This window comes from Mus caroli, chromosome 3 (genome assembly GCF_900094665.2).
Source record: "Mus caroli chromosome 3, CAROLI_EIJ_v1.1, whole genome shotgun sequence".
In the NCBI taxonomy this organism is placed as follows: Eukaryota; Metazoa; Chordata; class Mammalia; order Rodentia; family Muridae; genus Mus; species Mus caroli.
The window spans coordinates 102,993,025-103,006,163 of NC_034572.1; the positions used below are offsets into that span (position 1 = coordinate 102,993,025).

A 13,139-nucleotide genomic window follows, 5' to 3' on the forward strand; every position below is an offset into this window, starting at 1 on the left:
CAGCCAGTCATTGTTGGGTTTGCTGGACCACAGCCTATAAGCCATTCCAATAAATCTCTCTGATCTCTCTCTTCCTCTAATACTTCACTCAATCTATCTATCTATCTATCTATTGAGAGCTAACACAGTCTGTAAGTTGTGTTCGCTAGAGAACCCTGACTAATACAGTTGTGAAGCAGTGCTGGGACATGGCTCAGTGGTAGAGCACTTGAACACTGTGAGGCCCTGTGTTCAATCCCTAGCATTGGAAGAAACAACAACAGTGATGCCATCCACTAACAGTGCAAGCACACACATGCTGTGCCACTGGTAGCAATTTGCATTATGGAATATTTATGTAAGTTGGCAGACGTTCACAACCACAGAGTGCAGCATTCCCTGTAAAAATAAAAGTCTGCAGGAGCAATTCAAAGTTAGAATGCTCTGAGGTCAGGCAGAGATCTGAAATAAAGACCCCCTGTGGTGGTCTGAATAGGTATGGCCCTCATAGAGCCATGTGTTTGAATGCTTGGCCCACAGGGAATGGCACTCACTATTAAGAGACATGGCCTTGTTGGAGTAGGTGTGGCCTTGATGGAGGAAGTGTGTCACTGTAGGGGTGAACTTTAGGGTCTCCTATGCTTAAGCATCATCCAGTGTGGAATTACAGTCTATTGCTGGCTGCCTTCAGGTCAAGATGTAGAACTCTCAGCTCCTCCAGCACCATGCCTGCTTGCATGATGCCATGCTTCCTGCTGTGACAATAATGGATTGAACCTCTGAACTGTAAGCCAGCCCCAATTAAATGTCCTTTGTAAGAGTTACCTGGTCATGGGGTCTGTTCACAGCAATAGAAACCCTAACTAGAACACTCTCTTCTGTAATGCACATACCTATGGGCCTATGTATATTACCCAACCTCACAGATAATACATTGTTTTTGAAAACCATCAGGTATTGTATTCATGGGAATATTGCAGGATCTTCTTTTGCTTCTTTCTAGCTCCAATTCAGAGTCAAAAAAAAAAAAAAAAAAAAAAGAAAGAAAGAAAAACTCAGAAAAATTTGACAATAATGTAATAATGTATTTATTTTCTCTTAGAATGTTCATGATTATTTTTGGTGTCTAACTTAAGCAGACATGATCTCAAACATATAAAATTGTGTTCTTTAGAATTATTTTGCAGATAATATACACAGTGTAATCATATTAAACACTGGAATTATTTTACACATAAAAAATTATGAATCTCAGTTTTAAGAAACTGCACTTATAAGAAATAATTCTATCATACATACATTTACAGTTTTTACTTTTATAATCTCTTCATTCAAAATCATTTTGCCCCCAACACTGTATTTCAGCGTAAGTATACAGTGAGTAACTAGTATGTATACAGCTGGCTGTAAAAACTACCCATCCCTCCTAACAGATCTGTCCCTAGGGTGAAAACATCCTGATTAGAAAGCCCTGTAGTGTCAGATCTTGTACAAAGCAGCAACAGTATTTAAATTATTAGAAATGGCAAATCCTTAACACATAAACTTCTGTAAGATGTGCACTTGAAAACCACATCACTCCATACACTATTTACACCGCTTAAGTTACAACAGCAACATTTGCTTTAGCCGATCGTATTAACAAAACCTCTAAACGACAACCATAAAAAGTTACTCATCCTTAAAGGAAACTTTATCCTTTGATTTATTCAGCATTTTTATATCATCCAGGAGCTTTCTGGGCGTTAAAATATGTGTGGAACCTGGTGGAAGAGATTGCAAATTGTCAGAATAAAATCATTTTCTTTGGCTTAAGATCTCGTCCCTTTCATATACAAATGTTTGGTACATTTGAACAATACTTCCAACAGCAGGTCTCCAAAATTCACATCAACCCTTGTCACTGAGCGTGCTCAGTAACTCTTCAGAAATTTTGCCCATCACAAGTGTTTTGTCTGATTTGTACTTTATTGGTGTCTAGTAAAGAGAAAAATGGATTTTTCTAGCCTCGTAACAGAACTGCAGTAGTTGTCATTTTCACACAGAGACTGTAAGCAGGCCATACAACTCCTGCAGCTGTCTGGGCTAGGAGGCTATCTATCTGCAGCGGCTTCACTGGAAAACATTCTAATTTACTTTACTAGGACCGTGTGTGCACATGCATGTACACGTGTGTGCACGTGCACGTCGTGGCTCTCGCGTGGAGGCCAGAGGCTGCCTTTCAGGAGCAGGCTTTCTCCCGCCACCGTGAGCTCTGGTAGTGAAGGTTCTTAGACTTGTCAGAAATTTTTTTTTTACCCACTGAGCCCTCTTGCTGGTCCAGACTGATATTTTAAAGCTCCTCACCAATGTCAGATCCATATACACAAAACCCAATGCTTCTGAAGTAAAAATGTATTAATATGTCACAAAAGCTTTTTAATGATCCAAGCAAATAAAATCAGAAGACACAGTTTTAAAGGAGCAAGCTCAAGCTCCTAAAATTGGAATATTTAAATATAAGACTATTAAAATACCAACCAGGGAAAAAAAAAACCTTCAGGCAATTTTACAAATGTTTTATAATTAATTCTTTTTCTGCATGTAATAATAGTCTTAAATTTTCCCATGCATAATCTTGTCTTAAACATTAACAAACAAAAAAGATGAAAATCTTACCAATAATAACCTCACAGGATTTATGTGCCTGGGAAACTTCATAAGCACACCGCATCTCAGAGTACGTAATTCCTCCAATTACAAAAATAATCAGCCTTGACCCATTTTTCCGGTCCAGCTCTAAGTAGTTAGTTCTGGGTTTCTGGCGAGCACTAGAAAGTAAAACACAAAGCAAACATGCTGTCAGCACTCCCAAAGCCACGCGGCGTGCATCTCAAACTCACCTTTGGAAGCAATAATGAAGCAATCTAACCGTGGTGCGGTTTCCCTACAGTAATTTAGGCAAAGATTGCACACCCCCCTTTCAGATTTCAATTTGAATAAATCACATAGTTTTATTTGTGGTGAGACAGTAGGAAAAAGATCAAGGCTAGATCTAGGAGACATATATAAAACCTTATTTCCAAAAAGTATAATAAAAACCACAGTCTAGGCTTAGTATTTTTATTTATAAAGCTAACATTTTATTTTAACATTTAAGATTTAAAAAAAAAATTTATTTTGTGTATGGGTGTTTTGCCTACATGTAAGTCCACTGTGCACCATGTGCATGCAGGGCCTGTGGAGGCCAGAGAAGGGTGCTGGATCCTGTGGGACAGGAGTCACGGATGGTTGTGAGTCGCCGTGTGGGTGCTGGGATGAACCTGGGTCCTCTGGAAGATCAGTGTATCCCTAAATCCTCAGTGATCAGTGGAGGATGGAAGGGGCATGCCTCAAGTGTCTGACAATGTCTGCCCAGACAACTGGCTGACTGCAACTACACAGACACAAACAACCACCAAGCCAAGCTGAAAAACAAAACTCAAAAGACCGAAGTGGCCATACACAGCAAGAGAGAAAGCCAACAGGTTACGTCTACACAAATTGCTACCACCATGGGCTGGAGATGGCTTAGAGCGTCAGTATTGCTCTCACAGAGGATATGGTCCACACCTGTGACTCCAACCCCAGGGGACCCAGACATCTCTGGGTTCTGTGGACACCTGCACACACATGCACATACTTCCCCCAACCTACATATATCCAGCACTAGGGAGACAGAGGCAGGCAGATCTCTGAGTTCAAAGCTAGCCTGATCTACAGAGTAAGTTCTAGGACAGCCAGGGTTACACAGAGAAACTGTCTCAAAAATTGAAAACGAAACAGACTTAAGCATGAAAACTCACCACAGAAAGCACCTCAGAGTTGCTGAAGGGTCTGTTTCAATCAAAGGTTGTAGATATAGAAAGAAACAGTGTGGTAGAAACTTAGTTTTGTAAAAGTAGAGATTGGATTGAGCAAAGACTTTAAAGCAGATTATATCTACATCATATCTATGTATCGATATCTATCTGAATGTAAGATTGTGGTTCAGCAGAAACGATAGGAAAGTTGGTGAGGAAGCAGCAGTCAGTGCTTGCCTAGGTTTCGCCTTCAGCACCACAAACCACAAAAACAAAAGCAGAAATGGAAACCACAAGAACCAATCTGCCACACAATGAAACATGGAGTCAGAGATGAGCTCGAGTGGCTGTGCTATTTGAAGGAACTACGATAAACAGGTACGGGAAAGGGGAGGGGAGGGGGGGGAGGAGAGAGGAGAGGCAGAACCCCAATGACTCCAGAAACAACAAAATACCTCAGAAATACAATACCCCAAACCCTGTTTATCTGATGAAGATGCAGGCAACACAGCAAACCCCAGGAAGAGTAAACAGGAGAGACCTGTGTGTCCACATAGCACAGTCCATGTGATAGAAGCCAAATCTCAAGAAAAAGCCCCACATGGGTCATGAGTGGCTGCACACCTGACGCCTGGGTTCAATGTTCAGGGCCCGCTTGGGGGAGGGAGAGAACTGTTCCCTGTAAGTTGTCTTCTGACCTCGGGCCATGCTCTGTCATGTGTGCATCCACACACAGGAACAATTCAATACATTACGCAGGGCAGGCAGAAAAGGTAGGGACATGCAGATAATGATCAAACTACGACAGATCTGATAAAAAGGGAGAGTAACCTCAGAGCTTGAAACCCAGGAAGCCTGGATTATATTTAATTTGTTAAGCCGGGCTCTGACTGCAGGGGCATGCACGAGAACATTGTGTCTCTGAAGTTGAAAATAATTAACACAATTATCAAAAGGGTTAAATCAAGTTGGGTGTGGTTACTCAGAGAAGGATTAGCTGTCAGACTACAGAGTGAGATCCTGCCTCCAAAAAGAAAGGAAGAAAGAAACAAAGAAAGAAAGAGAAAGAAAGAAGAAGAAAAGGAGAGAGAAGGAAAGAAAAGAAAAGAAAAGAAAAGGAAAGGAAAGCAAAGAAAAGAAAAGAAAAGAGGAAAAGAAAAACAAGAAGAAACCAGAACAAACCAGAGGGAGATAAGGAAGCAGCTATGCTGTAAAGAAGCTGTGGGAGGTGATGCAGTTTTATGAAAGTATCCTGCATTATAAAGTATGCTTTCCTGAACTTATTTAACTAGGTTACAATTGAAGAAAAACTACCTTTTATGTTACTCTATGTTTCACACAGGAAGGACCCTTGTTCAAGGAGAGCGCTGTGCAGCATTAACCATTGATCTATATCGTCCCAGCAAACCACCACGGTGGCTTCCGCTTACAGGCTTACCTCACAGCTCCAGAGCCATTCCACACTGCTGGGCACCGGGAACAATACGGCCACTCTTTGGAATCTAATCTATTATCAATGGCATCCTAGGGAAGAAAATTATTAACACCATCAAGAAAATTTCAGGAATTTGTTTTACACACAGCTTGATGAACATTAAAGGTGCATAAATATTAAGATTATCCCTTCTTTATACCTATGAATACTGACTGCAATAGAAATCAATACACTAGGACTAGTGACGGCTCAGTGGTTAAGCGAATCACTGTCCCTCTGGAGGACTGAAATTCAGGTCCCAGTACCCACACAGCGACACTCACAACTGCCTCAACTCCAGCTCCAGGGCATCAATGCCTCTGGCTTCCGTGAGCACCTGCACTCGTGTGCACATGCCCACACATATACACGCCTAGTTAAAATAATAAAAACAAATTAAAAACTAATGTACTAGTTTACATACTACATATTAAATGTGCATTTGAGATCTGCCTTTCTTTACTGGAAGGTTCTGCAATGCTGAGGACTGTCCAGCTCTAGGGAAGCGAGAGGTTTCTCAACGGCACCACAGGCCACGGTCCTTCATAGCACTTCCTCAAAACAGAATGCACATACCTAACCTCGAGACACTGAAGGCAGTCCACTGATTATGGAATGTTTTCCTGTTTGCTACGTTTTAAAAAAAACAACAAAAACCCTTCTTTTCTCAGGGCTATGTTTTATGATATACCTTTGTATATGTTTATGATGAATAAACAGATTATGAATGCTTTATTAATACAGTAATATATGTTTGGTCAATCGATGGGTTATGTTCACAATTTACTATAGTTACACTTTTTATTAGTCAATCAACTTGCTTTCTAGATGATGCACAAAGGTAGTGAAAAGTGGACACAAGAAGGAAAAGCAACTCAGGAGGGTTTAGTGCGACTGCCAGGGGAAGAAGCACTGTTTTAAGTTAGGAGAAAACCTAACAGCCCAGGTCAGCCACAGCTCCAAGCGCAGTCTCTGGGCTTCACATGCAAGCCTTGCCAGAGGGTTTAAACAGGTTGGTTTTCATTTTGAAAACAATCATAAGAAAAACTATTTTGGGGGGCTGGAGAGGTGGCTCAATGGTTAAGAGAACTGACTGCTCTTCCAGACGTCCTGAGTTCAAATCTCAGCAACCACATGGTGGCTCACATCTGTAATGGGATCTGTTGCCCTCTTCTGGTATTTCTGAAGAAAGCGACAGTGTACTCGCATACATAAAGTAAATCTTACAAAAGAAAAGAAATAACCACTTCTGTAGTCATTGCCGGGGTGGGAGGTGACTTACAGTGCAGCGGACAAAGTCTAAGTTCTTTGGACTTTTCCAATATGCTCATGCATTTGCAGATGACATAAAATTTTGAAAATTGGGAAACTAGTAAAACTATTAGCACACAAAGGAAAGTAGAAATTACAACTATAATTAGTCAGAGGAAAGCTAGAAAAAATGTTTTATATTTAGCGCCTAAGGCAATTTTAAAATTAGTTCAGTTTATAATTCCTACAAATTAATATTATTTTCTTAAGATCCCGCAGCACTAAAAGCATATTCACTCAGCGACTCTTTTCATGAAGCAGGCATGTGCTTATTTATTTATTTATTTATTTATTCATTCATAGGCAGTGGAGAACTGCTCTGAGGTCCTTAAGACGTCAAGAAGCTTCTCTGCCAGCCGGGCGTGGTGGTGCACGCCTTTAATCCCAGCAGAGGCAGGCGGATTTCTGAGTTCGAGGCCAGCCTGGTCTACAGAGTGAGTTCCAGGACAGCCAGGGCTACACAGAGAAACCCTGTCTCGAAAAACCAAAAAAAAAAAAAAAAAAAAAAAAAAAAAAAAGAAGCTTTTCTGCCTATAAAGTCCCAGCAGACCCAGACGTCGTGTGACCTCCCCAGCACTGCAGAGCTGAGAGCCTGGCCACAGCACCTGAGAGCCAGGCCACAGCAGCAGGTAAACGAAGTGGAAGTGGAAGGAATGACCCGCAGGAGGCGCTCAGGGGTCAGCAGGCAGGTTGGGACGTTTACCTCCATGATATCTTTGATAAAAGGTGTCCATCGAGAAAGCTGAAAAGTCTCTTCCGCAGACCGATCCTTCCTCAGTGGCTTGGCTTGTTGGGACTGATATAATTGAAGGGACAAATAATTTCATTCAATAATATAATTATATTTTCTAACAAAGCTTTAATTACAGCAAAACTGCCTACTTTAAAAAAGAAAAAGAAAAAAGCACCACATTAGGTTGGGACATGCTGGTCACAGGACAGCAGCACGGTGTACCGCAGCAGTGTGTAGAAAAGGCTGCATGTAAGATGCAGCCATTGGCACACATGACTCATAAAGAGACAAGTGTAAGGAGCAAATTACAGTAGACGCCAGAAAATACAAACTCACTAGAAAACTTTATGCACTCAGGTTACATATGAAAACAAAACTCTGGGCTGGGCACACAGCTCGGGTAAGAGTGCTCGCTCGCCTGCCCAGTAGTTCTCAGCAACACAGACACTGGGCGTGGTAGCACACAACTGTAGCCATCACTGAAAGGTAAAGACAGAGTTCAAGGTTATCCTTGGTTCCCATAGTAAGTTTGAGGCCAGCCTAGACTACATGAAACCTTGTCTCAGAAAATGTAAACAAGAACAAAACAAAAAAACCATAGTTGCTTACTTAATAATCAAATTCTGTAAGATGAAGTCAAGATTCTCATATACAAAAGTAGTTTACAGAGACCTCATGGAGGAATGGCAGTGTGTCTGACTTCAAAAGTAGTTAATATATGCCCACCCACACAAAGACAGACAGACAGATACACATACAGACAAACATACAGACACACAGACAGAGGCAGACAGACAGACAGAGACACACAGACTTCCTTACTGGGGGAACAATGGGAACACCAAGGTGGCTCCAGTTACGAATCATATCACTATCATCTTCTATCTTTACATTGTGGATCAGTCTGTCCAGATTTTCTTCAGTGGTTCCTTAGGGAAGCGAGACAGGCGTGCAGTCAGATCCCTGCTATGGACACCAACTCTACAACCGAAGGACTCACACAGGGACTAAAGCTTAAAGGAATGCTATCCCTCCAGGCTTCTCTCAGCTTTCTAAGACAGTTCTGTTATCTCCACCTTACTAAACATTACTTTTGAGGTCTCCACAACTCCCTTATGTTGAGTAGTAACAAGCTACTTATGAAAATGTGACTTAGCCGGGCGTGGTGGCCCACGCCTTTAAATCCCAGCACTCGGGAGGCAGAGGCAGGTGGATTTCTGAGTTCGAGATTAACCTGGTCTACAAAGTGAGTTCCAGGTCAGCCAGGGCTACACAGAGAAACCCTGTCTTGAAAAAAACCAAAAAAAAAAAAAAAAAAAAAAAGAAAATGTGACTTGTGGGGCAGGGAGATGGCTCAGAGGCTAACAGTGCTTTCTTCCAAGACCAACAGCCTGGGTTTGATCCCTGAAACCCACATGGTGAAGGAGAAAATGGAAACTGAAAATGTAACCAGAACTGCAAGATCACAGAGTAGATACCACGTGGGGACTGGCCATGCCTGCGGGTGCTGTAATCTGGAAATAAAATCACCTCCAGTCACAGGCTGTGACACGTACCGTACCATTCCCACACACACAAAAATAATTTATACCAACTGAATGTAAAGTGTGACTACGCTGAGTGATTTTAGAGCTAGGACTTTAATGCAGTCTTGGGACCGAGTAGGTGCGCACTCCATTCCCATTACCATTAATCCCAAAGATGTAGAGCAGGACTGCCCGTATTTTGTCGCAGTTGTCATGGTTTTTGTTGAGCAGCACTGGGAGGAGCACCAGCATGGAGTCCTTCACCCGCTGGCCTTCAGCATCTGTTCCAAGTGCCAGGTCCTAACGACAGTAAAATGCAGACAGTGCTCTACCATCCATGCTTGCTTTGCTGATAAAAGTAGCTATTATTAAACTGTCAGATTTTGGTGGAACAGATGGTATTTCACAGGAGATGGCAACGTTAGATGCAAAGTATTCATTTCACAAAACATAAAAGGTCATAAAGCCATCAGCGGGAGAGAGTCATGTGGACCCGAGCTAGACTCTGAGGTTGCCACCAAGAATGAGAGTCTGCGCACTTCTGGTTTGCTCCATCGGAGTCAGGATGGGCTCTGGGTGCAAAACAATGGACTTCTGAATATTTGTGAAAGAACAGAAAGTACCTCATCAACAGCTTTAATATTAAGCACATGTTCAAACAATAGTGTGAACACATTGGGTTAAGTTAAATTTACCACCACAACTACTTGCGCTTCTTTTTAACTTTGTAGCATGGCTACCAGAATAGTTAGTACTGCGTGCAACATGCATTCTATATCTCCTAGTGTCATATTCTGAACAGGTTAGGAATATTTAAAAAAACAACAAAAACCAAGAGAATCAAAACAGAAACGTGGGGTGCAGAGTTCTGTGGGACATCTCACATGCACCGCAGCCCCGGAGAAAGCCCTGCAGCGCTCCACTAGCGTAGCACTCCAGAGCTCAAGCTGCAGATCACAGGGGAGGGACTCCTGCCAGTGTTGGAGCGCCCCAGTGTGATCTGAGTGACCCCCGGGCCCCATGATAAGGCTGACTCTGGTGTCTCTGAGAGGTGGAGGACCTGAGAGCAGGACCTAGAGGGAGCTCTTCAGGTCTTTTTGTGCCTTTGAACTGTCCTCGCCTCTGTCTACCTCCTGGTGTCCTTACCATGCGGTGAGCTCCTGTGCTCTGTCAGACATCCCTGCTATGATGTGCCACATGCCTAAAAGCAGTGAAGCCAATTGTTTATAATACCCTATGTCTCAAGTATTCTCAACCAAGTGTGCCCCAGCACCAAACCCAACCAGCAAACCTTGAGACAAAATAAGCCTTTTCTCAGTAGACTATCATTTCAGTGTTTGTTATAGGAACACAGAGCCATCAGGCACCAAACACTGCCTAGGCAAGTCCCTTCTAAGAGTCTATGATTTTGTGGAACTCAACCGCTGTATTGAGCAAAACCTTTATGTGATAGCTTACAAAGTCACTGTGGGAATCTATTACTGATGTGGGTGTTTCTGGGTCTGTACATACCTGCTCAGTTTTGCAGAGCTTCTCAATATTCAGCTTAAACTTATTCATGCAGTCTTCAGCTAAGTTTAGATGGACTACTTGCTGAAAACCAGAAGACACTGATTATTTACAACACTCTAATGACTGTGTGGATAATTGATAATATTAAACTTTAAAAATAAACAGGTGTTTTCTCTGCATGGGTGGCAGTTATGTGTGTGCCTATTGCCCAGAGGCCAGAAGAGGGCATCAGATCCTGTGGAACTGGAGTTACAAATGACTGTGAGCCATCATGTGGGTACTGGGAACTGAATTGGGACCTTCTGAAGAGCAGCCAGTGCCCTTAACTGCTGAGCCTTCTCATCAGCCCCAATTTAAGATAATATGGGTTTCAGTGTAAAAACGAAACATTAAATAAAGAGAAACAGCTCAAGAAAGGAAGTGAGGGGCTGGAGAGATGGCTCAGTGGTTAAAGCACTGACTGCTCTTCCAGAGGTCCTGAGTTCAGTTCCCAGCAACCACATGGTGGCTCACAACCATCTGTAATGGGATCTGACGCCCTCTTCTACTGTGTCTGAAGACAGCTACAGTGTACTTATATATAATAAATAAATAAATCTTTAAAATTAAAAAAATAAGAAAGAACAGAAAGGACGTGAGAGTCAACATGCTAGCCGTAATCAACAGAAGCAAACCCAGAGCACAGTGCTGAGTCTGCGTGGGGTCTGAAGAATAATGAAGGCACAGGGAAGAGAAAAGAAAAGCCAAATCCTAAAGAGGCACAACAAAGGTCTGGAATACAACATCATAAAAGTATGAAAAGGTAGTGATTTCTAGAAAAGGCTGGGCTAGGCATGGTGGCTCACACCTACAGTACCCGAAATCTCAAGGATGAGGTGGGAGGATCTGCCACAAGTCTGACCACAGCCTTGGGTAGAGTGAGCTCCAGTTCAGTCAGAACTAGAATGAGAGCCACCTCCCCCAGACCAAAGATGAACGGATAGATGGCTAACTGGATGGAAGGATGGAAGGAGAGAGGGAGGGACACAGGAAGGGAAAAGAATGGAAAGGAAGTGAGGGAACTTATCTGGATAGCTGTACCTTAAGCATTTTAAACCTAATTTGTAACTATTCATTTAAGGAAATATATGGGTTGACAAAATGCCACTAGTTAATCTCACGCTGAATTTTTCTATGAGTTTGAAAAAACACTAAAATTGGTCTGTTCAGCTGTTCAAGACAAGTCTCTTTTTAAAAAACATTTAAAAAAATCCAAACGATGTAGATGGGAACGTCAGTGGCTGCTTTGGTCACTCTGGGCATTTCTCAGAACTACAGTAAAGGGAGGAAGCTGGTATCAGCGACTGTTCCAGGGACCCTGCTAAGCTGGCCCACGGCGTCACACAGACAAGGCAGAGCAGCCTGCTTACCTTTGAGATCTGCTTTCGGAAGTGTGGCATCTTTTTCATCAGCTGGGTAAGAGCGCTAAGTGATGTCTGGAACCAAACAAAAGGAACAGACCCGTGCTTCAGAAAGTCCACATTACAGCTGTTCAACCCACACTCTTAAGTCTTAAGAAACTTAGCTAGTTTAATAAACATGCTAGGTTTTAAAAGAACTTTGAGGGCTTCTGACTGCCACGGTAAAGCAGCTGCCATTGAGTTCTTCTTCCCTATGGACAGATGGACAAAACAGAACCTTCTGGACAGCTGACAGCCCCGCAGCTGATCCTGTGCGCAGCCTGCCGGTCTCTAGGGACGCTTCCCTCAGGGGTGCCTAGGCAGGTTTCACAGGCTCAGAGTTACAGGGAGAAAGGAGCCAGCCAGAACCTAAGAGCACTGCAGTGGCTGTCCTTACACCCCTATCCTGTACAACTACGGGTGCAGTACTCCAAGGCCCGGTGGACAACAACTAGGGAGCTAGGCATTGACAGGGATTTCAGAAGAGTCTCAATGCTAAGGACATGGCCGCATTCTGAGTCAGACAAAACAAAAAGCCTTAAGCAAACACTCCAGGCATTCAGATCACATCTCAAATAACTAACACCAGAAATGAAAGAAAGAGAAAGAACACTTTTCCCGGCTCTGAGACTTGGCTACAGTGACCAGGAAATAACTGGAATAGACGCTGAGGGCGAGAAGTTACACATCAGTACTGAGTGCCCAGCTCAGGGAGCTGGAAAAATCAAATCAAACAAGGAGAAGGGCATGAAAACTGTGAGCAAGTAAACTACATCTAAAACTGGCCTAAACAGAGCTGCGATGGGATGGGTCAACAGGTCAAAGTGCTGGCCATGACCCCAGAACCCACACAAGGATGGAAGGGCAGAACGGACTTCACTAAGCTGTCTTCTGATTCTATACACGCACTCAGGAGCAGACAGAGCTCTGCGAGTTCACAGCCAGCCTTGAACACATAGGGCATCCAGGGCAACATAGTGAGAGCCCCGTTTTACAAAACAAAAACAAACTCAGTTTCTATGCACTGATGAAACTGACTCAATGGCCTTTAACAACTACATTTTAATGGGAGTAACTAAGTTTTGAAAGTGAGGTAATGGTTGCATAGGACTTTATTTTCTCTACTTCATTTTCTCTACTTTAGTATTAGAATGTCCCCAGATAGACAGTTAATGGTGATCTTCATCTTCTGCACTGTCAACTGTGTTTATGATTCACCTTTGCGGGAACGGCAGAATGGCTGAGTGGACGAAGCACTTGCCTGACAGCTTTACATGAGAATACATGTGAGGATGAGAGAGAAACCAACTCCCCACCACACACACACACACACACACACACACA

At 42.8% G+C, this 13,139-nt stretch overlaps 1 protein-coding gene across 1 annotated transcript in view; it reads right to left on the reverse strand.

The window, feature by feature from the left end:
• Positions 1-1,057: 1,057 nt before the first annotated feature.
• Stxbp3 (syntaxin binding protein 3) overlaps positions 1,058-13,139 on the reverse strand; it is a 48,448-nt gene continuing 36,366 nt past the window's right edge. The window contains exons 12-19 of the mRNA XM_021157487.2: positions 11,766-11,831; positions 10,357-10,437; positions 9,006-9,144; positions 8,141-8,247; positions 7,289-7,381; positions 5,239-5,324; positions 2,638-2,789; positions 1,058-1,742 (exon numbers count right to left, since the gene is read on the reverse strand). Coding sequence (XP_021013146.1) covers positions 1,651-1,742; positions 2,638-2,789; positions 5,239-5,324; positions 7,289-7,381; positions 8,141-8,247; positions 9,006-9,144; positions 10,357-10,437; positions 11,766-11,831 — 816 coding nt within the window. The 3' untranslated portion in view covers positions 1,058-1,650. The remainder of the gene's footprint in view (positions 1,743-2,637; positions 2,790-5,238; positions 5,325-7,288; positions 7,382-8,140; positions 8,248-9,005; positions 9,145-10,356; positions 10,438-11,765; positions 11,832-13,139) is intronic.